Genomic DNA, 26,204 nt, shown 5'->3' with positions numbered 1-26,204 from the left:
AAGTTGGCAAATATATTGGCATAAAGATGTTCATGATATTCCTTTTTTTTTGAGACAGAGTCTTACTCTTGCCCAGGCTGGAGTGCAGTGGGGCGATCTCAGCTCATTGCAACCTCCACCTCTTGGGTTCAAGTGATTCTTGTGCCTCAGCCTCCCAAGTAGCTGGGACTACAGGCACATGCCACCATGCACAGCTAATTTTTGTATTTTTAGTAGAGATGGGGTTTCGCCAGGTTGACCAGTCTGGTCTCAAACTCCTGACCTCAGGTGATCTGCCTGCCTCAGCCTCCCAAAGTGGTGGGATTACAGGCATAAGCCATCATGCCTGGCCTCCCTATCTTTAAAATAGCTATAGATACAGTATGTAGTGATCACGACCCTCATTCCTGATACTGGTAGTTTATGTCTTCCTCTTTATTTCCTGATCAGCCTGGATGCAGGTTTATCAATTTTACAGATCTCCTCAAAGAACTGTAGTTTATTTTTGAAGTCTATTATTGTTGTCACATTGAGTCCATTGTACTAAAATGCTACTATGCCAGAGCAGTATATGGTATATAGAAAGCACTCTATCAGTATTCATTGAATGAGCCAGTGAATGAAAAAAAAGGAACCACCAATTTCTCCATGTAAAGTCCTTTCATTAGGACTGTTTTAGACAACAGCAGTTAGTCTTTAGACATGAGACCAATCTGTTTTGAAATCAGCAATTTCCTTATCTCTTATTTATGTCTTTAGTACTAATAAGATAGAACTCAGTAGAAACTTCAGAGGCCAAGTGAAATGAAAGGCTTGAGGAAGTACCCCAAAAGAAGGCTAAAAGGAGATGAAACTTGCTACTGGCAATGAGGGAGGGAGGGAACCTTGAGAAGAAAACAGATGGGGAGGCTGGAGACACAGTGGATCAGAGAAAGAGTAATAAAACTATAACACAGTAATCTTGGGATATTAAAGGTATATGAAAGAGTTTAAACTCTAGTAACAACAAATGAAGGTCATACCCAAGAGTGATGACTACCTCAGTCATTACAGTAAAAATTTCAACTTAATAGCATCAGTGTTTCAAAAAGGTACGTGAGAAATGCTCAGATATTAAAGGAGAAGGGGTACATAAATTGACTTAGGAAAATTGTGAAAAATAGGATTTCCATTTATATTTAACACTGAAAAGTAATATACTGGGCCTATCTACTTCCTGACCTATTTAAAGGGAAGATTTTAAGATTTCTAGTCAAAGAAGGAAGCACAAAAGGGCCATGACATACCTAGGTGGAGAAAAGCAGAAATCTCTCATTGTATTCACCAGGCTAAAAAATCACCAACTTGATTAAACTTGAGTTCTAGTCTCAGTACCAGCCAACCACAGTGGCCTTGGGTTTGCATGCCTGCTATGCTGTTTGTATTTTGGAAGGTTTTTTTCCTCTGATGTTCAAATTGCACACATTTAGAAGTATGTCCTTTTTTGCCCCCTACCTTCAGGTATTTCTTTATAGAAGTACATACTTTTATTAATTTTCCTATATATATTCACCTATGCAACCACATCCACCACCCCCAAGGTTTCCTCCGGCCCCTTGGTAATCTTTCCCTTCCATTCCACCCCCTCCACATATCCCACTCCAAGTTTCCAGGGAACCACTGATTTATTTTGTTACTATACATTAGTTTGTATTTTCTATTTTTATATACATGGAATCAGAGTGTATACTTTTTGTCTGACTTCTTTCACTCAGCATAAGTATTTTGAGATTCATCTATTTTGTTGCTTATATTATCAATTTGTTCCTTTTTGTTGGTGAGTTGTATTCCATTGTATGGCTATGCAACAATTTACTTATCCATTCACTTGTTGATGGAAATTTGGGTTGTTTCAAATTTTTGCCATGATTTATAAAGCTGCTATATGCAGACATATGCTTTCATTTCTTGGGTAAGTACCTAGAAGTGGAATGGCTGGGTAACTTCTTTAACTTTTTAAGAAATTGTCAAAAATTTTCCAAAGCATTAACTCTTTCCTGAATTCAATCAAAAGAAAAACAAAACATAATATTTTCCAAAGTGGTTGTACAATTTTGCACTCTCACCAGCAGGCTATGAGAGTTCCATTTCCTCCACATCGTCCTCAACCCTTGGTATGGGCAAAGAGAACCTTTGGGATCTGGGATTCTTCTTATTGGGATTTATAAATACATTCATTTATAACTTAACTATTTGTACATGGACAAATCACTTTACCGCTGTGTCAGTTTTTTTATGTAAAGTGAAAGGTTTAGATTCTAAAATTGTTTTTAATTATTGTTTTCATTTCAGTGACATTTAAGAAGTTTCAAATCTATTTTTGAGTGGATAATACCTTCTTTTGGTTCAAAACTTAAAGGACACAAATGACTACAATGAAAATTCTCCCACCTCTGTTCCCCAGTTACAGTTTCCCCTTCCCAAAGGCAACCAGTGTTATCAGTTATCTTTCTACAGATATGCTATGCGTTCTCATTCTTTTTTCAGATACATAGTAGTCTATTTTTATCAGTGTGCCACAATTTATTTAGCTATCCCTGTAGAGACGCCATTTGCGTTAATTCTAATTTTTATGACAATCAGTGCTGCCACTAATAGCCTTGAACATATATTATTATACACATGGGTGAGAATACCTATAGGATAAATTCCTGGCGGTGGAATTATTGGATCAAGATATATGTGCATTCTTAATCTCAGTCAATACTGCCAAAATATCTCCCACAAAGGTACTCTAAATTTATACTCCCATAAGTACTGAAAAAGTTTCAGAAAATACCATTAGAAGTTTGCATACTTTTGCAAAGTATGGATGAAGAATGGATGGTTCAAAGAAATACCTAAAAGTTGGTAACCTAGACCTCCAAAAAATAGGAGAGTAGGAATGTACAATACCATGGAGTACAAAGTAGTCACATAATGTGGAATAATTATTCATTAATGTGAAAAAGTGTCCATACTCCATTGCCAAGTGGAAAAAAACTGATTTTAAAACCAGTGTACAACTCTATTCATGCTTTAAAAAGTTAGGATGTTGGCTGGGCGCGGTGGCTCATGCCTGTAATCCCAGCATTTTGGGAGGCCGAGGCGGGTGGATCACCTGAGGTCAGGAGTTCGAGACCAGCCTGGCCAACATGGTGAAACCCTGTCTCTACTAAAAATGCAAAAATTAGGCTGGTGCAGTGGCTCACGCCTGTAATCACAGCACTTTGGGAGGCCGAGGTGGGCGGATCACGAGGTCAGGAGATCGAGACCATCCTGGCTAATACAATGAAACCCCGTCTCTATGAAAAATACAAAAACTTAGCCGGGCGTAGTGGCAGGCGTCTGTAGTCCCAGCTACTCAGGAGGCTGAGGCAGGAGAATGGCATGAACCTGGGAGGCGGAGCTTGCAGTGAGCCAAGATCGCGCCACTGCACTCCAGCCTGGGCGACAGCGAGACTCTGTCTCAAAAAAAAAAAAAAAATTAGCTAGGCATGGTGGCGCATGCCTGTAATCCCAGCTACTTGGGAGGCTGAGGCAGGAGAATCGCTTGAACCTGGGAGGCAGAGGCTGCAGTGAGACAAGATCACGCCATTGCACTCCAGCCTGGGCAACAAGAGTGAAACTCCATCTTCCCCCCACCAAAAAAAAAAGTTAGGATGTTTATATGTAACGTTTAATATTTTTATACACATAGCAAAAGGCATGCAAGTATATATACCAAAATGTTAACAGTAGTTATTTCTTGTTACTTAATAATTTTTAGTTTTAACTCATTTTGATATTCTAACTTTTCTATAAAACTAAAATGTTTTAAAAGTTTCAGAAGTTATAAAAAATGCCAGATGGTCTACAATTTAAAATAAAGGATTTTGTTCAGACAAAAAGTAGTTCAGTAAGTAAAGGGGTTATCTGGAATATTATGGGGGCCAGAGGAATAAAAACCTTGTCTAAATTTGATCCTTGTCGGCCAACAGTTTTGGAGTCACCAAATTTTACCTTGTGACAGATTTTGAAAGGAGAAATAAGAAATGGAAAGTGACAAGACAGTAAAAGATAAGTTGGCATTTTCTCCTGCCCCTCAAAATTGCGACTTGCCAGTATTCTGATTCATAAAGGTTCCTGGCTCAAGAACTGAGTATTTAGTAAGAATGCAACCAGTGCTTCCAGAGAGCAGAGGCTTAAGACAGTACTGACATAATGGAACAAAAGCTGGACTTGGGAATCAGAAGAAATGGGTTTGAGTCCTAATTTTGACACTTCCTTGACCACTCTCTTGACCACTTGGAAACTGTCTTCTCTTGTGTCAAAATAACAGTGCTTCTTTCATATGGTTGAAATAGTATGAATGGAGCTTAATTCACTAATAGAGCACTCAGTTCTACCAATTCTTTTCATCTTATTTTGAAACAGTTCATTGGGTATTTTTAAAAATTATTAAACACATTTTAACATAGCAAGGAACAGAGAAAATATGATACTCAACTTATTAAATCATAACATTTGGTCATATTTACTTTAGCTCCTTTTAGAGGGGGGAATAAATGCCCTTGTATACCCTCCCCATGCCCTTCCTCTTTTTCCAGAGAAAACCACTATCTGAATTTGGTGTTCTTCATTCCCATTCATGTTATTTTTTTTCTTTTTGTTTTTTTGAGATGGAGTCTTGCTCTTGCCAGGCTGGGGTGCAATGGTGAGATCTTGGCTCACTGCAACCTCCGCCTCCCGGGTTCAAGCAATTCTCCTGCCTCAGCCTCCCGAGTAGCTGGGATTACAGACATGCGACACCACAGCTGGCTAATTTTTGTATTTTTAGTAGAGACAGGGTTTCACCATGTTGACCAGGCTGGTCTTGAATTCCTGACCTCATGATCCGCCCGCCTTGGCCTCTCAAAGTTCTGGGATTACAGGTGTAAGCCACTGCGCCCAGCTTCAAGTTCTTATATTTATGATGACATATACAAACTAATATATTATTTTGAATATTCCAATTTTGTATAACTGTTACAAGTATGATTTGGCAACTTGCTTTTTCTACTTGTTTTTGAGATGCTCAGCCATGTTGATACATTTAGCTGCAGTCCATTCATTTTAACTGATTTATAGTATTGCATTTTGTTAATATGCCACAATTTATTTATCCATTCTCCTGTTAATGGCCACTTAAAATGGTGTATATTGCTAGGGGGAATTCAAGATGGTACAGTCAAACAATCCAGCAATCTTACTTCTAGGTATTTACTCCAGAGAATTGAAAACATTATGTTCACACAAAAAGTTATATATGAATATTTATGGTGCCTTTATTCACAATTATTAAATGTCTGGTCATAGATAAGTTTAGTGAGATTTAATTTATGTTTCTATTTGAGAGCAAGTCTGGATAGGGAAGAAAGAGGAGAACTCCTGAAAGCAGTTTCCACTTGGTGGGAAAGGTGCCCCATCAAAAGAACACTCCCAGAAAAATCTGAGTGTATTCAGAACTATCTTGTCAAAAGTTAGCTATCATAGTACATATAGGGCCAATCCTGGAGAAAATGACTACATCAAGGAAATGGTTAATTGAAAGAAAACACTGATGGGGCAATCCAAATTGTTAAAGAGGAAGTCAGACTGTTACTAGATCATTATGCTGTTATCGCTGTTTGCTGATAAAATGATCGTATACTAGAAACCCTAAAAACTCTCCAAAAGCTCCTAGAATTAATAAATGAATTCAGCAAAGTTTCAGGATATAAAATTAATGTACACACATCAGTAGCTCTGCTATACACCAGCAGTGACCAAGCTGAGAATCAAATAAAGAACTCAACCCCTTTTACAATAGCTGCAAATAAAATAAAATAAAATACTTAGAAGTACACCTAACCAAGAAGGTGAAAGACCTCTATAAGGAAAACTACAAAACACTGCTGAAAGAAATCATAGACAACACAAATGGAAACACATCCCATGCTCTCAGATGGGTAGAATCAATATTGTGAAATTGACCATCCTGCCAAAGCAATCTACATATTCAATGCAATTCCCATAAAAATACCATCATTCTTTACAGAACTAGAAGAAACAATCCTAAAATTCAGGTGGAACCAAAAAAGAGCTGGCATAGTCAAAGCAAGCCTAAGCAAAAAGAACAAATCTGGAGGCATCACATTGCCTGACTTCAAAATGTACTATAAGGCCATGATCAACAAAACAGCATGGTACTGGTTTAAAAATAGGCACACAGACCAATGGAACAGAATAGAGAGCCCAGAAATCAGGCCAAACACAGCCAACTAATCTTCAACAAAGCAAACAAAAACATGAAGTGGGGATAGGACATCCCATTCAACAAATGGTGCTAGGACAATTTGCAAGCCGCATGTAGAAGAATGAAATTGGATCCTCATTGTTCACCTTATGCAAAAATCAACTCAAGGTGGATCAAAGACTTCAACCTAAGACCTGAGACCATAAAAATTCTGGAAGATAACATTGGAAAAACCCTTCTAGACAGTGCCTTAGGCAAAGACTTCAAGACCAAGAGCTCAAAAGCAAATGCAACAAAAACAAACAGATGGTACTTACTAATAATTAAACTAAAAAGCTTCTGCACAGGAAAAGAAACAATCAGCAGAGTAAACAGATAATCCACAGAGTGGGAGAAAACCTTCTCAATCTATGCATTCAACAAAGGACTAATATCTGGAATCTACAAGGAAGTCAGACAAAATCAGCTAGAAAAAAACAAACAAGTCTATTAAAAACTGGGCTAAGGACATGAATAGACAGTTCTCAAAAGAAGATATACAAATATCCCACAAACATGAAAAAAAACTCAACATCACTGATTTTCAGGGAAATGCAAATCAAAACCACAATGTGATACCACCTCACTCCTGCAAGAATGGTCATAATCAAAAAATAAAAAAAAAATAGATGTTGGCGAGGATGCGGTGAACAGGGAACACTTTTACACGGCTGATGGGAATGTAAACTAGTACAGCCACTATGGAAAACAGTGTGGAGATTCCTTAAAGAACTAAAAGTAGAACTATCATTTGATCCAGCAATCCCAGAACTGGGTATCTACTCAGAGCAAAAGTCATTATATGAAAGATACTTGCACACGCATGTTTACAGCAGCACAATGCACAATTGCAAAAATATGGAACCAGCCCAAATGTCTATCAATTAGTGGATAAACTGTGGTATATATATACACCATGGAATACTACTCAGCCATAAAAATGAATGAAATAACGGCATTTGCAGCAGCCTAGATGGAATTGGAGACTATTCTTTTTTTTTTTTTTCCTTTTTGGAGACACAGTCTTGCTGTATTGCCCAGGCTTGAGTGTGGTGGTGTGATCTCGGCTCACTGGAATCTCCACCTCCTGGGTTCAAGTGATTCTCTCCCCTGGGCTTCCCAGGTAGCTGGGATTACAGGTGTGCATCACCACGCCCAGCTAATTTTTATTTTAGTAGCTGGTTTCACCAGCTACTAAACATGGTTTCACCATGTTGGCCAGGCTGGTCTCGAACTCCTGACCTTAGGTGATCTGCCTGCCTCGGCCTCCCCAAGTGCTGGGATTACAGGCATGCACCACCACACCAGGCCTGGAGACTTATTCTAAGTGAAGTAACTCAAGAATGGAAAACCAAATATTGTATGTTCTCACTCATAAGTGGGAACTAAGCTATGAGGATGCAAAGGCATAATATGATACATTGGACTTTGGGGACTTGGGGGAAGGGGTGGGAGGGGGATGAAGGAAAAAAGACTACACAATGGGTACAGTGTACACTGCTCAGGTGACGGGTGCACCAACATCTCAGAAATCACCACTGAAGAACTTATTCATGTAACCAAACACCACCTGTCCCCCAAAAACTTACTGGGAAAAAAAAAAAAAATCACTGGTGGGCTGCCCATGCACATTCATCCCTGGAAACCAAGAGAAAACCTGAGCAATTTGTTACCCTCCAACTGGGACCAAAAAAGTTCTTTAAGGATAATAAATATATGTTTTGTGTTATAGCAGAAGGGCAACTAGTATAGGGTTTAAAGATAAAATACAGGATACGCAGTTAAATCTGAGGTTTTTGTGTCTGTTTGTTTTTGAAACGGAGTCTTGCTCTGTCGCCAGGCTGGAGTGCAGTGGCACGATCTCAGCTCACTGCAACCTCCTAGTTCAAGTGATTCTCCTGCCTCAGCCTCCCAAGTAGCTGGGATTACAGGCATGTGCCACCATGCCCAACTAATTTTTGTATTTTTAGTAGAGACGGGGTTTCACCATGTTGGCCAGGATGGTCTCAATCTCCTGACCTTGTGGTCTGCCCGCCTCGACCTCCCAAAGTGCTGGGATTACCGGTGTGAGCTACCGCGCTGGGCCTTTTGCTTTTTTTGAGATTGAGTCTTGCTCTATTGTCCAGGCTGGAGTGCAGTGGCACAATCTTAGCTCACTGCAACCTCTGCATCCCAGGTTCAAGCAATTCTCCTGCCTCAGCCTCTTTAGTAACTGGGAATATAGGCATGCACCACCACATCCCACTAATTTTTGTATTTTTTGTAGAGATGAGGTTTCACCATGTTGGCCAGGCTGGTCTTGAACTGCTGACCTCAGGTGATCCACCCACCTCAGCCTCCCAAAGTGCTGGGATTACAGGCATGAGCCACCACGCACAGCCTAAGTGTGTTTTAATAAATAACCATTTTTACATGGGACATCCTTATATGAGGAAATTATCTGTTGTCTGAAATTCACATTTAACTGGGTATCCTGTATTTTTATTTGCTCACTCTGGCAACCCTAAAATGATGGGATTCTTGAATCAGATTGTCTTGTTTAATGTAATTTAGCCTGGAGAAGAAATCCAATTACTTGTACAGAGTAATCATTTATTGTATCTATGTGGAAGTTCCTTAAGCTTTTCACAGTAGAACTTTTCAACATGAATTCTGCATGACAGATTACACAGTGAAGACAGCTTCATAATTATGTAAAGTAGAAATACCAAAATTATAAGCACTGTCCTTATTCTGTTTAAAGAGATACATAATGGATCTATATGAATAAAAGAAGTTTTTTTTTGTGCTTGTCAACATGGAAAACATTTGATTTTGTAATAAAATTTAAAGAACTAAAAAAATTTCTACTCTGTGAAAACATTAAGCATGTATTTGTTACAAATTCCTCATTAGGGCAAACTCCATTCTAAGAGTCAACCAACCTTCACTAATGATGGATGTCATCACTTATTGTACTCTTCCTTTAATGTGATAAAAATCTGTGTGTAACCACATGAAAGTAATGGGAAAAGGAAGAACAAACAAGGAGAGAAGGAAAAATAGCTCATCAATTTAGGAATATTTTCAGATCAGACTGTTAAACAAATCTACTTTAACACTTTTCAAATGATTTTTTTTTAATTACTTTGTGAAAAGAACCTTGGCTGGCATGATGGTTCACGCCTGTAATCCCAGCACTCTGGAAGGCCGAGGCAGGTGGATCACTTGAGCCCAGGAATTTGAAGACTAGCCTGGGGAACATGGTGAAACCCTGTCTCTACTAAAAACATAAAAAAATTAAACAGGCAAAGTGATGAACGCCTGTGAGTTCCAGCTACTTGGGAGGCTGAGGTGGGAGAATCATCTGAGCCAGGGAAATAGAGGCTGCAGTGAGCCATGATTGCACCCCTGCACTCCAGCCTGGGTGACAGTAGTCAAATGTAAGACCCTGTCTCAAAATAATAATAATAATAATAACCCTAAAGACCTCTTTTAAATGTCTGGCTTTAGGCCGGGTGCCGTGGCTCACACCTGTAATCCCAACACTTTGAGTGGCCAAGGCGGGTGGATCACTTGAGGTCAAGAGTTTGAAACCAACCTGGCCAATGTGGTGAAACCCTGTCTCTACTAAAAAACAAAACAAACAAACATATGTCTGGCTTTAAGAACTCAATCATCTAGTAGGATAGAAACACACATGCACAAGTAAACATCAGGTAAATTGTCAAGTAAAGTAATACAGATTGAAAAGCTATCAGAGCATAAAAGAGGGCACTATTCTGGTTGTAGTGAGAAGTCACCAAAAGCTTCACAGAAAAGTGGCTCTGGAGACACCTCTGGACAAGCAGGGCTAAGAGTGGTAGGGAACTGCTCAAACCTTGACTACCTGTCCCTTTTGCTTCTGTTCCCCTACTACTCTCAGCCCTACTTGACTCCTATCCTGCATCAGGTCTACTCTTGCCCTGGCTTATTACCTGGACCATTTCTACCAATCTCCCCTCCCCCATGTCCTTGGAACACTATACTCTCCATTATCTCTCCTTCTACTTCCCCAGCCAATTCATCATCTTCACTGGAGTTCAGTTTTACTGTTGCTTTCTCTGCAAAGCCTTCCCATACCACCCTTGCCTTCAAACTAGTGGGCTCTGTATCATTATCTCATTGCACACCATAACTTCATATGCTTATTATACCTGCACTTAAGAATTACATGAGTTTGGATAAGCAGAGACTGTAATAAAAAAATAATAATTACATGAGTTAACTGTTTACATCTACCATATTATTATACTGTGATTATACATTCCATGAATATGGAATATTCATGAAGATAAGGACTTTATTCTGTCTTGTTCACCATTGTGGCTCCTGGGCCTTAAGCTTATGCCTGGCACATAGAAGATACTAAATAAATCATCAATGAATGAATTCTGTTCATAGGTTTTATATATGGCTGAATATAGCTTTGAATGCTTTCACAATCTTGATAGCTATGTTAAATTACAGGGCGTAAGCCTGGGCGCGGTGGCTCGCGCCTGTAATCCCAGCACTTTGGGAGGCTGAGGCGGGCGGATCACGAGGTCAGGAGATTGAGAACATTCTGGCTAACACGGTGAAACCCAGTCTCTACTAAAAATACAAAAAATTAGCCAGGCATGGTGGTGGGTGCCTGTAGTCCCAGCTACTCAGGAGGCTGGGCCGGAAAATGGCATGAACCCAGGAGGCAGAGCTTGCAATGAGCGGAGATCGCGCCACTGCATTCCAGCCTGGGCAACAGAGCAAGACTCCGTCTCAAAAAAAAAAAAAAAAAAAAATTACAGGGCTTATAAGAAAGGTATGTAAGCAAATTAATTGGGCAATCCACATAGATTTTCATAACTTAAAGCAATTTCATAGAAGGCATAGTATGTAGTAGTCTTTTAATATGCTAAGTGTAACCATCTTTGTTAGTGAAAGAGAGGAAAACTAGAAATTTAACACAAAATAACAAACAATAAAAGCACACAATGGCCAGCTGGGCACAATGACTCACACCTATAATCCTTGCACTTTGGGAGGCCGAGGAAGAAGGATCGCTTGAGCCCAGGAGTTCAAGACCAGCCTGGGCAAGATAGCAAGACCCTGTCTCTACAAAAAATTTAAAAATTAGCCAGGTGTGGTGGCGCATGCCTGTAGTCCCAGCTACTCAGGAAGCTGAGGTGGGAGGATGGCTTGAGCTCAGGAGGTCAAGGCTGAAGTAAGCTGTGTTCACACCGCTACACTCCAGCTAAGTGACAGAGCAAGACCCTGTTTCAAAAATTGAAATACATAAAAGCACGCAATGCAATATTAAAACAGAAAGCACCACAATCTTTTAAATAACTTGATTTTACAGATGGCAACTTCCATTATATTAGAGTGTCTTTATATTTTTACTTTTTTTTTTTTTTTTTTTTTAGACAGAATCTTGCTCTGTCATCAGGTTGGAGTACAGTGGCACGATCTGGGCTCACTGCAACCTCTGTCTCCCAGGTTCAAGTGATTCTCCTGCCTCAGCCTCCTGAGTAGCTGGGACTACAAGTGCGTGCCACCATGCCCAGCTAATTTCTGTATTTTTAGCAGAGACGGGGTTTCACCATATTGGTCAGGATGGTCTCGATCTCTTAACCTTGTGATCCGCCTGCCTCTGCCTCCCAAGGTGCTGGGATTACAGGTATAAGCCACCGCACCCAGCCTATATTTTTACTTTCTTAGTTACATTTAAGAGGTATCTATCCAAAGTTTACCTAAACTCAAAATATGCTCAATATTTGAAATGTCATTGTCAATATTCACTTAATTTCATAATCCTTTCCCGCCTCCAAATAAAAGGATTTTAACAGTGTGTATCTATTCAATGAATACACAATTTTGCTCTTTGTAGCAACATCCCAATACTTCATGACCAAATTTGTATCAATTAGAAGGGACAGTACTCAAGCTGATAACTTATTTATCTCACATTTATTGAATTGCTACAGAAGGAAATCATTAAAATATTTGATGTATAAATCTAAGGTTGCCTCCTAGGTCCAACTGGATTTAAATGACACTTTTTTTTTTCATTTTTATAATTAGTAGAAATATTTTATTGTAAAGGCTGAATATACTAAAATGCTTGGTTTTGTGAAATCTGATTTTCCAACTGTAAGTTACAAGCACTTAGGAAAAAAGCAATCACTTAAATGAAAACTAAAAGTATAAAGCCTATGTTTAAAACATGGCCTTTATTAATACTGCCCACTGAGCTCCATTTTTATTTTACATTGAGATACTTCTGCTTTGCAAAGAAAAGACAGAAAAGTGCATTTTACAAGAGTACTTTTTTTGTTTTTAATTCTCTGAGAAAATGGAATCTGAATCACAAGTTCACAATGTAGTAAAATGAAATTAAGAAACAATGATTTCAGTAATCCTATGCCATCACTAGTGTTTAGCTCTGACTTTTTCTTGTAAATCAGATCCTGATATACAGTCTAGAGCATCTAGGTTATTATTCTACAGCATATTAAACACAGAAAAGGAGGTTTAAAAAAAAAACCCCTTTCAATGTACAAACATGAATTTAAAAATTGCTTTTAAAAAATCACCTTTTTACATAATATATATGCAAAACTGCTTTAAATACATGATTTTGGAAGAATTATTTACAAAATGTATCAGTCTGTGGAACAATTCACAGACAAAGCATACATAGTTGCTTTACTTAGTTGTTGCATCTCAACTTTGGGAGATATAAATTCATTCGGCAGTATAGCAAACATAAAAACTGTGACAAAGTTATCTTAAGGGCAACCAAAAATTTGATCCTCAAAACAGTTTAAATACTAGGACTGCCAAAGTTTCTAAATAAGGACATACTTTAATGATCCAGATGCCCGTTTATAGTTCTATACTGTTTGACGGACTGAGACAGACTCCCTTTAACACAGGCAAGGCTGCAGGATGCAACCTCCTGTAAAAAGGACAGCTGAGAGCTATTGTCATCCAAAGAGTGAATTAACCTAGAATTTTCTTTTTTTCAATTTTATTAATATTTTAAAAAATACATAAAAATACAACATCCAATGTCTGAATAAATATATTTAACAAGTTGCAAGATAATACCTTATTTTACACAAAAATTTCAGCTTTAGAAATCTTGTTAAATAACTTCATTGTTGTTATATATTTCATTTTTGTCTTTTTGTAACAAAATAAAAACTCTGAAATTACATAGAAAAAAGACAAAATATTTTTGTCAAGGGATAAGATAGTCCACTGAAAACTTATTCACAATTCCACTGTAAACATTAATAAACATTAAAATATTTGCATAATTGTGTGCTCAAAAATCCTATAAAAAGTGGAAGACTTATTACAACTGTAGTTTTCAGTCAACTACACTTCCTTTCACAATTTATTTTGTCCCATTTACACCTTTAATCCTGGGCACACTGCTGAACATATACTTTGGCAGTTCTAAATAGCAAGTGCTTCCACAAAAATAAGAAAAACAACAATAATGAAGAAAAACACAACATAAACCCCCTACTCACCAAGTGTTCAAATACATCTTAGTGAAAGTGCAGCAGTAACTATTCAGCTGGGTAATATTTTGATGTTTATCATGTGCACTTGCTTGTCTACGATTTCTATAACACCTGAAAGCTTTATTATACAAATTCAAATTTGCTAAGTGCCCTTTGTTCTATATCACAACAAACGAAAAACAAAAGTAAAGAGGAAAAATTATGACAAATATGGCAGGCTGCTTAACCTTCACTTATTAATCAGCTTATTTTTTGCAACAAGAAAAAAGAAGAGAGAGGGGAATAGATACAATCCAGCTTGGAAAAGTATACAGGATATACTTAGCAATGTCAAACCAGTTGAGTGCTTTCTGTGGTTGTAATTCAGGGTTTGGGGATTTATGTCCATGGCAGCAAACTGCTGGGAAGGTAGAGAAAATGTTTATCACCTGCATTCTACAGCAAGTACATTTTGTGGGGGAGATGATGATGAGGGACTCATTCCAGTGTCTGATGAAGCAGATGACATGGAGGCTCCCGCATGAGACACTGTGGAATCAAAACAACTAGGTTAGATCCAAAAACTGTTACACAAAGATACCCAGCTAACAGCAAATTAGAAATAAAATTCTTAACATTATTCACCTTAATCACAGGCCTCTATGTCACATGAAGGAGTAACAAATCGTCAGCAAAAATTTTGTTTGGCTCAATTAAATGGAGTTAGTCTTTGGTCAGTTAAGTACTACTCAACACTTAAAAAGACATCATAAAATGTAAAGATTAAAGAGACAAAAACTCTTAAACCTCTAGTTGGGAGAGCCCATGAAGGAACTTGGCTCAATCAGTAACAAGGTCAACCTGAGAAAAACATGGAACCATATGGAATTTCTGCTTTATCTATAGGTCATAGGACCAGAGGAGGATTAATTTAACTCAGAGGATTTCCTCTGACAGGTATGAGAATCATGGAGATCAGGATCGAAGTAATGATGTGTGATAAGCAAAAAGTCCTCAAATGGTTTTAACATAATTTTCTCCAGGAGGACATAACACAGATTAGGGATCGGTACTCTGAGCATTAGGTGTTTTGCCACTTTTTAAGTTCTTTGCTTTTATCTTCTCTTTCCTTGCAAAACTCTTGTCTTCTGCCAATCTTTGCCTGATTGTTCCTATTTAAAGTTTTAATTTTTGTTTATTCAAGTATCATGACAACCTCTGGGGCTCAAGCGACCCTCCTGCCTCAGCCTTCCAAGTAGCTAAGACTATGGGTACATGCCACTGCACCCAGCTAATTTTTAAATTTTTTGTAGAGATGGGATTTCACTACATTGCCCAGGCTGGTCTCAAACTCCTGGACTCAAGCGATCCTCCTGCTCCAGCCTCCCAAAGTGCTGGAATTATAAGCATGAGCCCCATGCCCAGGCAACAAATTCTTACATGTATGCTAGAAATCACTCAAATTTCAATTTAATAACTCATTATAAAAACCTAAACAAATAAAAATGGGGAAAAGACTATAATAAGCCGGGCATGTTGGCTCATGCCTATAATCTCAGCACTTTGGGAGGCCAAAGCAAGAGGATTGCTTTAGAACAGGGGTTCCAGACCAGCCTGAGCCACATAGTGAGAATGTGTCTCTACAAAAAAAACTAAAAAATTAGCTGGGTGTGGTGGCAGGCATCTGTGGTACCAGCTACTCGGGAGGCTGAGGTGGGAGAGTCGCTTGAGCCCAAGAGTCTGAGGCTGCAGTAAGCCGTGATCACGCCACTGCACTCCAGTCTGGGTGCCAGAGCCTGTCCCCCACCCCCGCCCAAAAAAAAGACGGTAATAAAAAAATCTTTTTGGCTGGGTGCTGTGGCTCACGCCTGTAATCCCAACACTTTGGGAGGCCGAGGTGGGCGGATTACTTGGGATCAGGAGTTGGAGACCAGCCTGGTCAACATGGTGAAACCCCATCTCTACTAAAAATACAAAAATTAGCCAGGCATGGTGGCAGGCACCTGTAATCCCAGCTACCCGGGACGCTGAGGCAGGAGAATGGCTTGAACCCGGGAGGCGGAGGCTGCAGTGAGCCAAGACTGCACCATTGCACTCCAGCCTGGGCAACAACAGCGAAATTCTGTCTCAAAAAAAAAGAAAATCTTTTTAATTGTCTGAAATGTATGTCACCTTTAGGAAACTGACCCCAGAGCAAGTGGTGGGTTCTCTGAAGAAATTTTAATTTGCTAATTTGTTCTTTTCTTCTTTTGATATTCAAAAGTTCTGTAAAGACTTCTTGCTATTTACAGTTTTTAAAAGAAAAGGATGAACATGAGAAGTCTGATCTCCTTCCATTTGCTCCATCCTGTTCCTATTTCTAGGAATTAAAAACTGCTAGACTTGGAGCACAATGGTCAAGGCCACACATGACAGGTCACTCTACCACAAAGTCATCCACTAAATCTCTACTAGAGACAGAAAACTTCTCTCAACATGATCAACCCTATCAGGTAATTTACCTTTTATTTGTTTTTTAAGAGACATCCCTTCTGGAGCTTTCCCCTCCTGTTCCATCCTACTCCTGGAATAGTTGCTTTCTAGGTCTGCTATGCAGTGGTCATCCTAGAGCTTCCATTCACCATCACCTTCAGATATTCCTTCACTATTTTCCTATGTAGGATTCCTTGTTTGCCGGTCCCATGTCTTCTTAGCTTGGCTTCTAGTTTCTAGTACTACCATTGAGAAATCGGATGTAAGACTCTTGATGCTGTTCTGAGATCCATTTCTTTTTATATATGTATCTTTATATGGTAAATTTTTAGAATCTACTTTTTTTTTTTTTGAGACAGACTCTCACTCTGTCACCCAGGCTGGAGTGCACTGGCGCGATCTCAGCGCTCAATTCCGGGTTCAAGTGATCCTCAAGCCTCAGCCTCCTGAGTGGCTGGGATTACAGCCATCTGCCACCATGCCCAGCTGACTTTTGTAGTTTTAGTAGAGACGGGGTTTTGTCATGTTGGCCAGGTTGGTCTTAAACTCCTGGCCTCCGGTGATCTGCCTGCCTCTGCCTCCCAAAATGCTGGGATTACAGGCGTGAGCCACTGTGCCAGGCCTAGAATCTACTCTTTATCCATAGGATTCTGAAATTTCATATGCTTTGGTGATTTTCACCCCCATTATTTACAGAGGGCACAGTGAGTCCTTTCAATTTTCTAACTCATATCCTTCAGTTCTAGAATTTTAAAAATATCTTTGATGACAACTTCCTCTTGTTTATTCAACTCTCCTTCTAGAAATCCTATGATTCAGAAGTTGGATCTCTTCACCAGATTCCATATTTCTCTTATTTCTTCTCTCCTATTGTCTTTTTGACCCTGTAGTGGAATTTCTTCAGCTTCACTGCCTTATTATTTTTTTTTAATTCCTGCTATCATATTTTAAAGATATCCTTCTTGTTCTCTGAATTTTTAAAATAGTTATTATGCTTTCGTTTCAACGTGGCAATATCTTTCCCTTTATCTCTGGATACAAATCGAACATCCCTAATCCAAAAATCCAAAATCTGAAACTTTTGAGCACCAACGTGATGCCACAAGTGGAAAATTCCACACATAAGCACTTACCACAAACTTTGTTTCATGCACAAAATTATTTATATAAAATTACCTTCAGGCTATGTGTATAAAGTGTCTATGAAACATAAATGAATTTTGTGTTTAGACTTGGGTCCCATCACCAAGATATTTCATTATGTACAAATATTCCAAAATCTGAAAAAATAAAAAACCCAAACACTTCTAGACCCAAGCATTTCAAATAAAGGATACTCAACTTGGATTAACTATTGAGAATAGTTTTGTGCTATTTTTTTTTTTAATATGGTACATTATCTGTTTTTTTCTTCCAGTTCCTTTTTATTCTCCTTTTTCTACTTTGTCTTCTGCCTTTATATAGGGGCTTTCCTCAAATGTCTGGTCATGTGGCTTCCACATTTAACATTAAAAAGCTGACTGAAAGCTGTATATCAGCATCAGGGCTTTTAAATATGGACAATGCACATGTAATGATTGGCAAGGATCTTGATTTTTGTTTCAGGAACATCCAAATAGTAGGTAGTTTTTCTTGGGCTGGTCATTTTCTTTAAAAGAATCTTCCAATCTCCTCCCAGGAATAAGCATAAGCTTGGCTGCCAGCTTTCAGGGAGCCAAGAGGATTAGGCCTTGGGTTAGAAGAGGGACAGCAATCTAACTATTCAGTATGCAAACTTTCACTTCCATCCATTATTTTGGTTTAGCACTTAATCATTACCCTCAGCTGTGGCTGGTGCCCCCAAGTCTACAAGCCTACTGATTTCCTCATTCTCTTTTAAGTTATCTATTTTCTGCTTGAGTTGGGGGTGAGGTAGACTTGCTTCACAGATAGGAAGAAGAGATCCAATTTCTCCTTCCATTTTCAACCAATCCCATTTTTCAGCATTGTCCCATATACCTTCTGAAAGCTTTTCTGGGGTTACATGGTATTAATTGGCTTGCTTCTTGTTGTTTTGTCCCACTACAAGGACAAGCAAGCTTAGTTTCAGCATTATCTCATGTGCTAGGACAGTTACAGTAGTCCATCTGTTATGCAGCTTCCAAAAGATATACTGTTGATATTTCTTGTCTGTTGTGGTCATTCTCTTGTCCTTTTGAGTTTAGGGCTTTTAATTTCCTTTACTGTTATTTTAGCAGGGCTTGGGGATGGACTGTATATGGACATGTTCATGTTTAACTGGAAGTCAATCCTACAACCCCCGAAGGGCTACCTCAGACACTACTCCCTCTCTGTGACTACTCCAAAGTAACCTCTCCTTCCACTAACTCCTGTACTTGTTAATATCATTCTCAGGGTACCCACTGTTCCATAGATGTTAAGATCTTTGAGAAGAAAGTCTGTATCTAACTCATTTCTGTACTTCTGCCACCTGGCAGAGTGCCTGACACATGGCACGTGCTCTTTAAAGTTGCTGAGCTGCAATATCTTATATTTTAGTTGCTTAGGAAATGATTTATAATCCCAACAAGATAATCTCCTTGAGAATAAGCCTTATGTCTCATTCATTTTGGTGAACCCCATAACAAATACAGTGCCTGTTAACAGATGACAATAAATGTTTGAGCAAAGAGTGAATTTCAGAAGGACTGTGCTCTACCTGAGAATCCATCACATTTAGTACAATCACACATTTTGAAAAACAGTTCATACTCCCTTTTAAGGGTGTCATTCTGATTAACTCAGCTGCTGACCTACTCATTTCCACAACAGAAAACACTAGGAATTTAAAAACAGCAATTAATGAATGTGTACTGTATTCAAAGAGTATCACATTTAAATCTTCTAAAATGATAGGATATAGTTTTGAAATATAAAGGGAGAAAAATTATAATAAAATTACCTTCCCTGTCTTTCTTTTTTAATCTTTTTCTCCTCCTGTCTATGGTTGCAACTTCAGACTTCAAAGACATATAATATTTTCTGATTTCCTGTAGTTTTTCTTGGAGAAATGAGATTCTCTCTGTACTGTTCATATTATCTAATTCATCTAAAAGGGGGGAAAAAAGTTAATTTGGATTTTAAAATAATTCTGTGAGAAAAATGATGGCAGTTCTATCAAACGTCTAACTCATAAATCAACAAAAGCTTTAGTTTATTAAAATCTACTACAGTAAGCTGAATAAGACTGTGAACAGGCAAGACATGAATTAGATTCATGATTAAGAATTATTTTTAGATCCCAAATTTTCTATACTAAACATTTATTACTTAAATGATCAGAAAAACATAAGAAAACATCAACACAAACTAACCCTGACCTATCTATAATTATAGTTATCAGAATAGTTTCCCTGTATTGACATTTTCTTCACTACTACTAGTTACATAATAGAAATAACTACTGGTTATTTCTAATTGTTAGTGCTACAAAGGGCACTTCAGTTTCACTGATTTATATAAGTCATACACGGCTTCTTAATGGATACCTTCCTGTAAGTCAATATTTATCAAGTCAGTTTTATGAAAAGACACAGATTTATACTTAACACGTGGTGATTCTTGCTAAGGCAATATTTGGAATAGCTAAATAGTTAATCATTATTCCTTATTTTATTAACATTAATCCAAGTTGATATTTTAAGATCTATTCCACTTTACAGTATTCATCTGTCAAGTTTTCTATAAGCTTCTTACTGAGTTGAAAGCTCCATTTATATGTCCTAGGGGATGAATTCGGATGTTTTTCTCTGTGTTTATCTTTCTCTCCATCTTTGATGTGCGGGGATATTCTTGCAGGAGATCGTGCAAGTTTCTGTGGCTTAGATACATTAAGATGCTTTACTGGGGTACATTTACTTGAATTGTCTGGGACAGGAAGATCTTCACTATCACTGCTTTGTCCTATAAATAATAAAAAAGATTGACTCAGATTATAAATAAAATTCTTAAATATCAAAATGCAACAGACCTAACAATTACATTTCTTGGTATCCTACAGAAATACGTGCACAAATGCACAAAGTTTATAACAATATAAAAAAAACAAAAAAACCTAAATGCTCACCAACGGGTAAATGGTTAAAAATGATAAACTATTGAATAGTTTCCTAAAGTTGTTAAAAAGAATGAGCTAGAGTTCCTAAGAATAAAAATGGCAAAATATCTAGTATAATACTGTTAAATGAAAATGCAAAGTTATAAAACAATATAGTATTGTTCCATTTATGTTTAAAACAAGCCAACAAACTGCTAAAAATACTAACACTATACAAAAGCTAGCATTGAAAGACACCAACCTGTTCCATTCTTTTCATTTTTGGCTGCAGCACTTGTTCGCTTTGGGGTACGCTTTTGCTTTTTTGCCATTAATCCACTATTTCCATCACTTGGCCTTTTCTGACCTGAAATAAGGGGAAAGAGAGAATGTTGAAAAAAAAAAAAAAGAGCAAGTATATTTATTCAACAGACTACACTGACATTTCTTTTTAATAAGAAAAGAAGAGAGAAAAGAAAAAGAAAGTACTTTACAGATTAACAGTACCTAAAACTCAACAGTTTTAATTTTTGGTTTCATATCAACACTTACTTTTCCCTAGAAAGTCCTTACCCTTCTCTCTGCTCTCTCTCTCTTGTACAATTATACTACAGGTACCAGAGGAAACATTAGTTTCAAATCCATTTGCTGATTCCCTCTCACAGAGACCTTCTTGAGATTCTTCAGCAATACTATCAACTTCAATCGTTATATCACTCTCACTTTTTACGCTTCGAGACTCATCTTGACTAAGAGTAAGTGGTGAAGCTACTGAAAAGTTATGTTGGACTACAGGAGGTAGGGCAGGTGGAATAGAAACAAGAGAGTTAGACTCAGAGCTTTCAACTGCTACATCCTCAATGCTGGTCTTATCCTTTTCATCCAAATCATCCAAATCTACTTCATGGCAAACCAAGGTTTCAGGCCCGATCAGAGGCATTGCATCCTCATCTTCTTTTAGTGGAATATTTACAGTTTCTTCAGCTGGACTATCAAATCTTTCACTAGTCAGTTGTTGGATGCATTGGTTTGACTCTGCTATCAATGATGGCATTCCTTCATTTTCTCTTTCAAAGTGCTGTTCAAAATTTAAGTTTTTCATTCCCTCAGATCCAATACAATCACTGGTCCTTTCTTGAGATACAGTATTTGTCATTTCCATTCCATTCTCAATTCTTATCTTTTTCTCTGGTGATGATTGTCCTAGTATTTTCCGTTTCAACTTCTTTTCTTTCACACATTGGTCAATTTCATCTTCTGTAGCAGAAGAAAAGTTTTTATTGTCTAATGAAGACAATTCAAGACTACGAGCTTCTATATGAGGTTCACTTCCTGCTTCATTCTGGCCAAATGATGAAATCTTTATAATTTCTAAAGAAAGATCTTTTGTCTTGCTTCGTCTTCCCTTTCCTTTTGGAGATTTTTCGGCTTCTTTCTTAACTTCTTCTGCTTGTTCCATTTTGTTCCCAAAAATCTGTACTATTTGTTCATTCTCTCCAACTTCTAACTTCAGGGTTTCTAAAGGCTGCATTTGAGTCCTATCATTTTCTTTTAATATATGTGCAGAAATCTTTGGATTTTCTTCATCTAGCTTATCATCATTCAAATTTTCATTTTTTTCTAGTTCATCTTTAAGAGAAAGTTCTTCATTTATTAAATTCTTTTCTAAAGCATCTTCTGTTTCACTATCAGATGAACAAGAGTCTGTAAGAGGAAATATTATTATATTATACAGGTTTTTATATTACCAATGTAATTTTATAATAAAAATCTTACCAAAAATAACAATAAAAATCTTTAATCATGTACCTCTGAATACCTCCCTGTAGAAATTTCTGAAATAAAACAAATCATAACATTTGTGCCAAGAATTTGAGGGGGAGGGGAAACTAAGCTCCAAGCAAAAATATATTACCTTGCATATTAGTAACTCAAATCTATATGAAAAGCTATTTTGCAATATTCCCCAGTATCATATTTAGGTACAACAGTCCTTAAAAAAGATCAAAGGATTAGTACCTAGACATCCTAGACATGAAGTTAATTTGTTAAGTGGTTTGAGATAGTATCTAGGAGGGACAGGTGATGGGCATTTTGTATCCTAAGAAAAGAATATGACATTCTACTTAAAATAACTGTGGAAAGAAAAGGTTTTTTTTTTTTCTTGTCTTTTCTTTGTGACACAGTCTCACTTGGTCGCCCAGGCTGGAGTGCAGTGGCGTGATCTCAGCTCACTGCAAGCTCCACCTCCTGGGTTCAAGCATTTCTCCTGCCTCAGCCTCCTGGGAGCTAGGATAGGCGCAGGCCACCACGCCCGGCTAATTTTTGTATTTTTAGTAGAGACGGGGTTTTGCCATGTTGGCCAGGCTGGTCTCAAACTCCTGACCTCAAGTGATCCGCCCACCTCAGCCTCCCAAAGTGCTGGGATTACAGGCATGAGCCACCATGCCCGTCAAGAAAAGTTTTTAAAATGGGCAATTGGAATCCTCAAAACTTTAAATATTCTTAACAGACAAGAAAGTACAGGAAACAAAAATTGTTCCCTGTAAGAGAACTTGTAAAATAATAAAGTAGGGTTCTAAGACCGTGTAGGATCTAAAAAATATAAAAATATTGTCCACATAGTGCTCAAATCCTCAAGAAGTTCAAAACTGCAAACATGAATTTTTTAGTGAAAAGGTGTATACAGTTTTATTTTGTGGTTTTATCATAAACAGAATGTAGAATTCATTTTCATGTTTTAAAAAATCCCTTTCAGTGGTAGTTTAATAAGGCTGGTATGTAGTTGTACAGACTGGACACTGCACACAGGTATGTCTTCTAAGAGGGTACCTTTCACTTTGTGGACATCTTAAACATTTGTCAGCAGATGGCAGTAAAGAGGAAGGATGTCCTTTTATAATTTGCACACAAGCACCATATGGACTAATAGCAAACATGTAGTTCAGTATAGCTTTTTTCTTGAAAGAAGAAAATTTTTATATAAGACAACCATTTAAAATTTCTTTTTTGGTGGCCGGGCACAGTGGCTCACACCTGTAATTCCAGCACTTCAGGATGCTGAGGCGGGTAGATCACTTGAGGTCAAGAGTGCGAGACCAGCCTGGCTAACATAGTAAAACCCCATTGCTACTAAAAATACAAAAATTAGCCAGGTATGGTGGTGCACACCTGTGGTCCCAGCTACTTGGGAGGCTGAGGCGGGAAAACTGCTTGAATCCAGGAGGTGGAGGTTGCAGGGAGCTGAGATTGCACCACTACACTCCAGCCTGGGCAACAGAGTGAGGTGGGGTCTCCCTCTGCTACCCAGGCTGGAGTGCAGTGATGTGATTACACTTGCTGCAGCCTTGACCTCCCAGACTCAAGCAATCCTCCCACCTCAGCCTCCTGAGTAGCTGGGACCACAGGTGCACACCACCATGCCTGGCTGATTTTTAAATTTTTTTGTGAAGATGGGGTCTATGTTGCCCTGGCTGGTTTAGAACTCCCGGGCTCAAGTGATCCTTTTGCCTCAGCCTCCCAAGGTGCTGGGATTACAGGCATGAACCACTCACTCAGCCTAAAATTTCTTAATTACATTTAAAAGTATACAGAGGTAGAAAAGTGGGGGAAACAAGTACAAGCAGAATAAAATATGTTCACCTATACTCATTATAAAACATGCCTGCACCACAGTAGTCTGTGTTCTCTTAGAACCACATGGTCTCAGCTTTGCTGAAAGATCCCAGATGAACAGCATTGAATTTATAGGAGACGCTGGTACAGGCTTTGAGGGAAAGTGTAGCACACATTAGGATGCATGGATTGTCAATTCACCTATTAAAATATATTATTTTTAAGATACTTATGAGAAAAAGTATTCCTAAATGAAAACATCACTTCATTTTAAATAAAAATGATATAGCAAAATATTTTCTTCAAATCAAATTTTATAGTTTAAATCATATGAAATTAAAGTCCTAGGTGATTTACAGGTTGAACACCCCTAGTCCAAAAACCTGAAATCCAAAATGCTCCGAATTCCACAACTTTTTGGGCACCAACATGACGCCACAAGTAAAAAATTCCACACCTGACCTCATGGGACATGTTGCATCCAAACACAGGTGCACAACAGTTTCTTCAGCAACCCCAAGCTAGTGTACAGGTAACCTTTTAATGAAAACACAGCATCGTAGGTGGAGACTGAAAGCCTGCTGTTTGTTTTCGCTGTTGTTTAGCAGCTGATACAGGTATTCTGGTGATGCTACCTTGCTGCTTAGTTTCCCCACACACACTATTTTTCCACTGTATTAATTGTAAGTCATATGTTTTACTGTTATGTAATTATGTGTGAATAAGTGTAAGAAAACTGCTTATCAGGAGGTGGCATATAAATTCAGAGTCAAGAATAACAGTGATGCCAAACGATCACAGACTGTTCACATGGGTGGCTGAGACAATTATACCTGTGATTTCTGATGGTTCAAAGAACACAATCTTTATTTCATGAGCAAAACTATTAAAAATATGGTATAAAATTAGTTTCAGGCTATGTGTATAAGGTGTATATGAAACACTAATTTTCATGTTTAGACTTGGGTCCTATCCCTAGAATATCTCATTATGTATATGCAATATTAAAAAAAAATCAAAAATCAAAAACACTTCTAGTCCCAAGCATTTTGGGCAAGGGATACTCAACCTGTACTGTGAATATTTCGCACAATGGAAGTTTTATTATTTATGTTATTGATTTTTTTTCAAGTCAGCCATCCTCAAAATCGAGCACCTTCCATTCCATTTGACAGAGGTGAGCTGTCTGGTATATTGCTGCGAGCACTTCTGGTACCTGATTTTCCTTCACTGTTTGCTGTCTTAGATAAGCCATACGGCATGTTTGATGAAAGGGTTGATTTTAAAGGAGGTCGTCCCCGTTTTGACTTCTGCCTCTCCTCATCTCTCTTTTCGTCCTTTTCACTATCTTCTTTATTCTGGGCAACAACAACAAAATGTATGAGAAGGGCCAATGCTTTATGAAAAATGAACATTCTACTTATCCAAAGAAAACTACATCTCAAAAAAGGTTTGATATTTTATATGTCACTTCCTAGTCTGTGCTTACAGAAGAATCAAGAAGAGTTATCTGGCTGGTCTGAGAGGTTATCAGAACTTATTAACATTAGTGTCACTGAAATTGGTATATAATCCTCCACTGCTGAATTTCTAACATATTTTGTATTTATGTAAATACAATATTGTACAATTTGTAATACTGCAATTATATTGTGATGGTCAGAGTCAGAGCATTAGAAGGCTATACAACTATTCAGCACTCCCCGCTGTTCCCTACTATCCCCTGCAGAAAGGAAAGATATCTATCATCCAGTAGACAAAACAATGGGCAAATCTCTTTGATTGACAACTGAATCAAAGCTTGACAACTGAAGATGAGGGTGAGGGTACAACTGGCCAGTATATATGTGTTTTAAAATTTTAATATTGGCTTCTAGCATTTAAAAGTCAAATTTCACATTTTAAGAAAGATAGTGGTCTTGAAAAATCCTAAAATCTGGCAACCCTGGGTCTGCATTCCCACAGCAGAGCGGTTAGTTCCATTCCATCTAAATGAGGAATGTGACCTCTCGTTTGTCACGGTTGGTCCTACTTTATCCTTCTATAAAGCCTCTACAGGAATTTGACTTTGAAAGTCATGCCCTAGGGGTTGCTGGTTTTCACCTTTGCTGAAACAATGTGGTAATGTGTTAGTTTTAAGCTCCTGGGTTATAAAGAGAAAATCACAATTATCTTTCAAGAATCAAGTTGTTTTTTTTTTTTTGAGACGGAGTCTTGCTCTGTCGCCCAGGCTGGAGTG

The 26,204-nt window shown here is 38.0% G+C and overlaps 1 protein-coding gene across 5 annotated transcripts in view; it reads right to left on the bottom strand.

The window, feature by feature from the left end:
- Nucleotides 1-12,500: 12,500 nt before the first annotated feature.
- ARID4A (AT-rich interaction domain 4A) overlaps nucleotides 12,501-26,204 on the bottom strand; it is a 74,806-nt gene continuing 61,102 nt past the window's right edge. For 3 of the 5 annotated variants that reach the window (XM_009249119.4, XM_009249120.4, XM_024231942.3), the window contains 6 exons: nucleotides 25,122-25,323; nucleotides 20,924-22,054; nucleotides 20,613-20,717; nucleotides 20,011-20,217; nucleotides 19,217-19,363; nucleotides 12,501-14,352 (listed from right to left, as the gene is read on the bottom strand). In XM_009249119.4, coding sequence (XP_009247394.3) covers nucleotides 14,249-14,352; nucleotides 19,217-19,363; nucleotides 20,011-20,217; nucleotides 20,613-20,717; nucleotides 20,924-22,054; nucleotides 25,122-25,323 — 1,896 coding nt within the window. In that variant the 3' untranslated portion in view covers nucleotides 12,501-14,248. The remainder of the gene's footprint in view (nucleotides 14,353-19,216; nucleotides 19,364-20,010; nucleotides 20,218-20,612; nucleotides 20,718-20,923; nucleotides 22,055-25,121; nucleotides 25,324-26,204) is intronic. The other 2 variants (XM_002824794.5, XM_063715879.1) reach the window with 1 other exon arrangement.

This window comes from Pongo abelii, chromosome 15, assembly GCF_028885655.2.
Source record: "Pongo abelii isolate AG06213 chromosome 15, NHGRI_mPonAbe1-v2.0_pri, whole genome shotgun sequence".
Classification (NCBI taxonomy): Eukaryota; Metazoa; Chordata; class Mammalia; order Primates; family Hominidae; genus Pongo; species Pongo abelii.
Note: the sequence above shows the minus strand (reverse complement) of the source record. Positions and strands in the feature narration are given on the sequence as shown.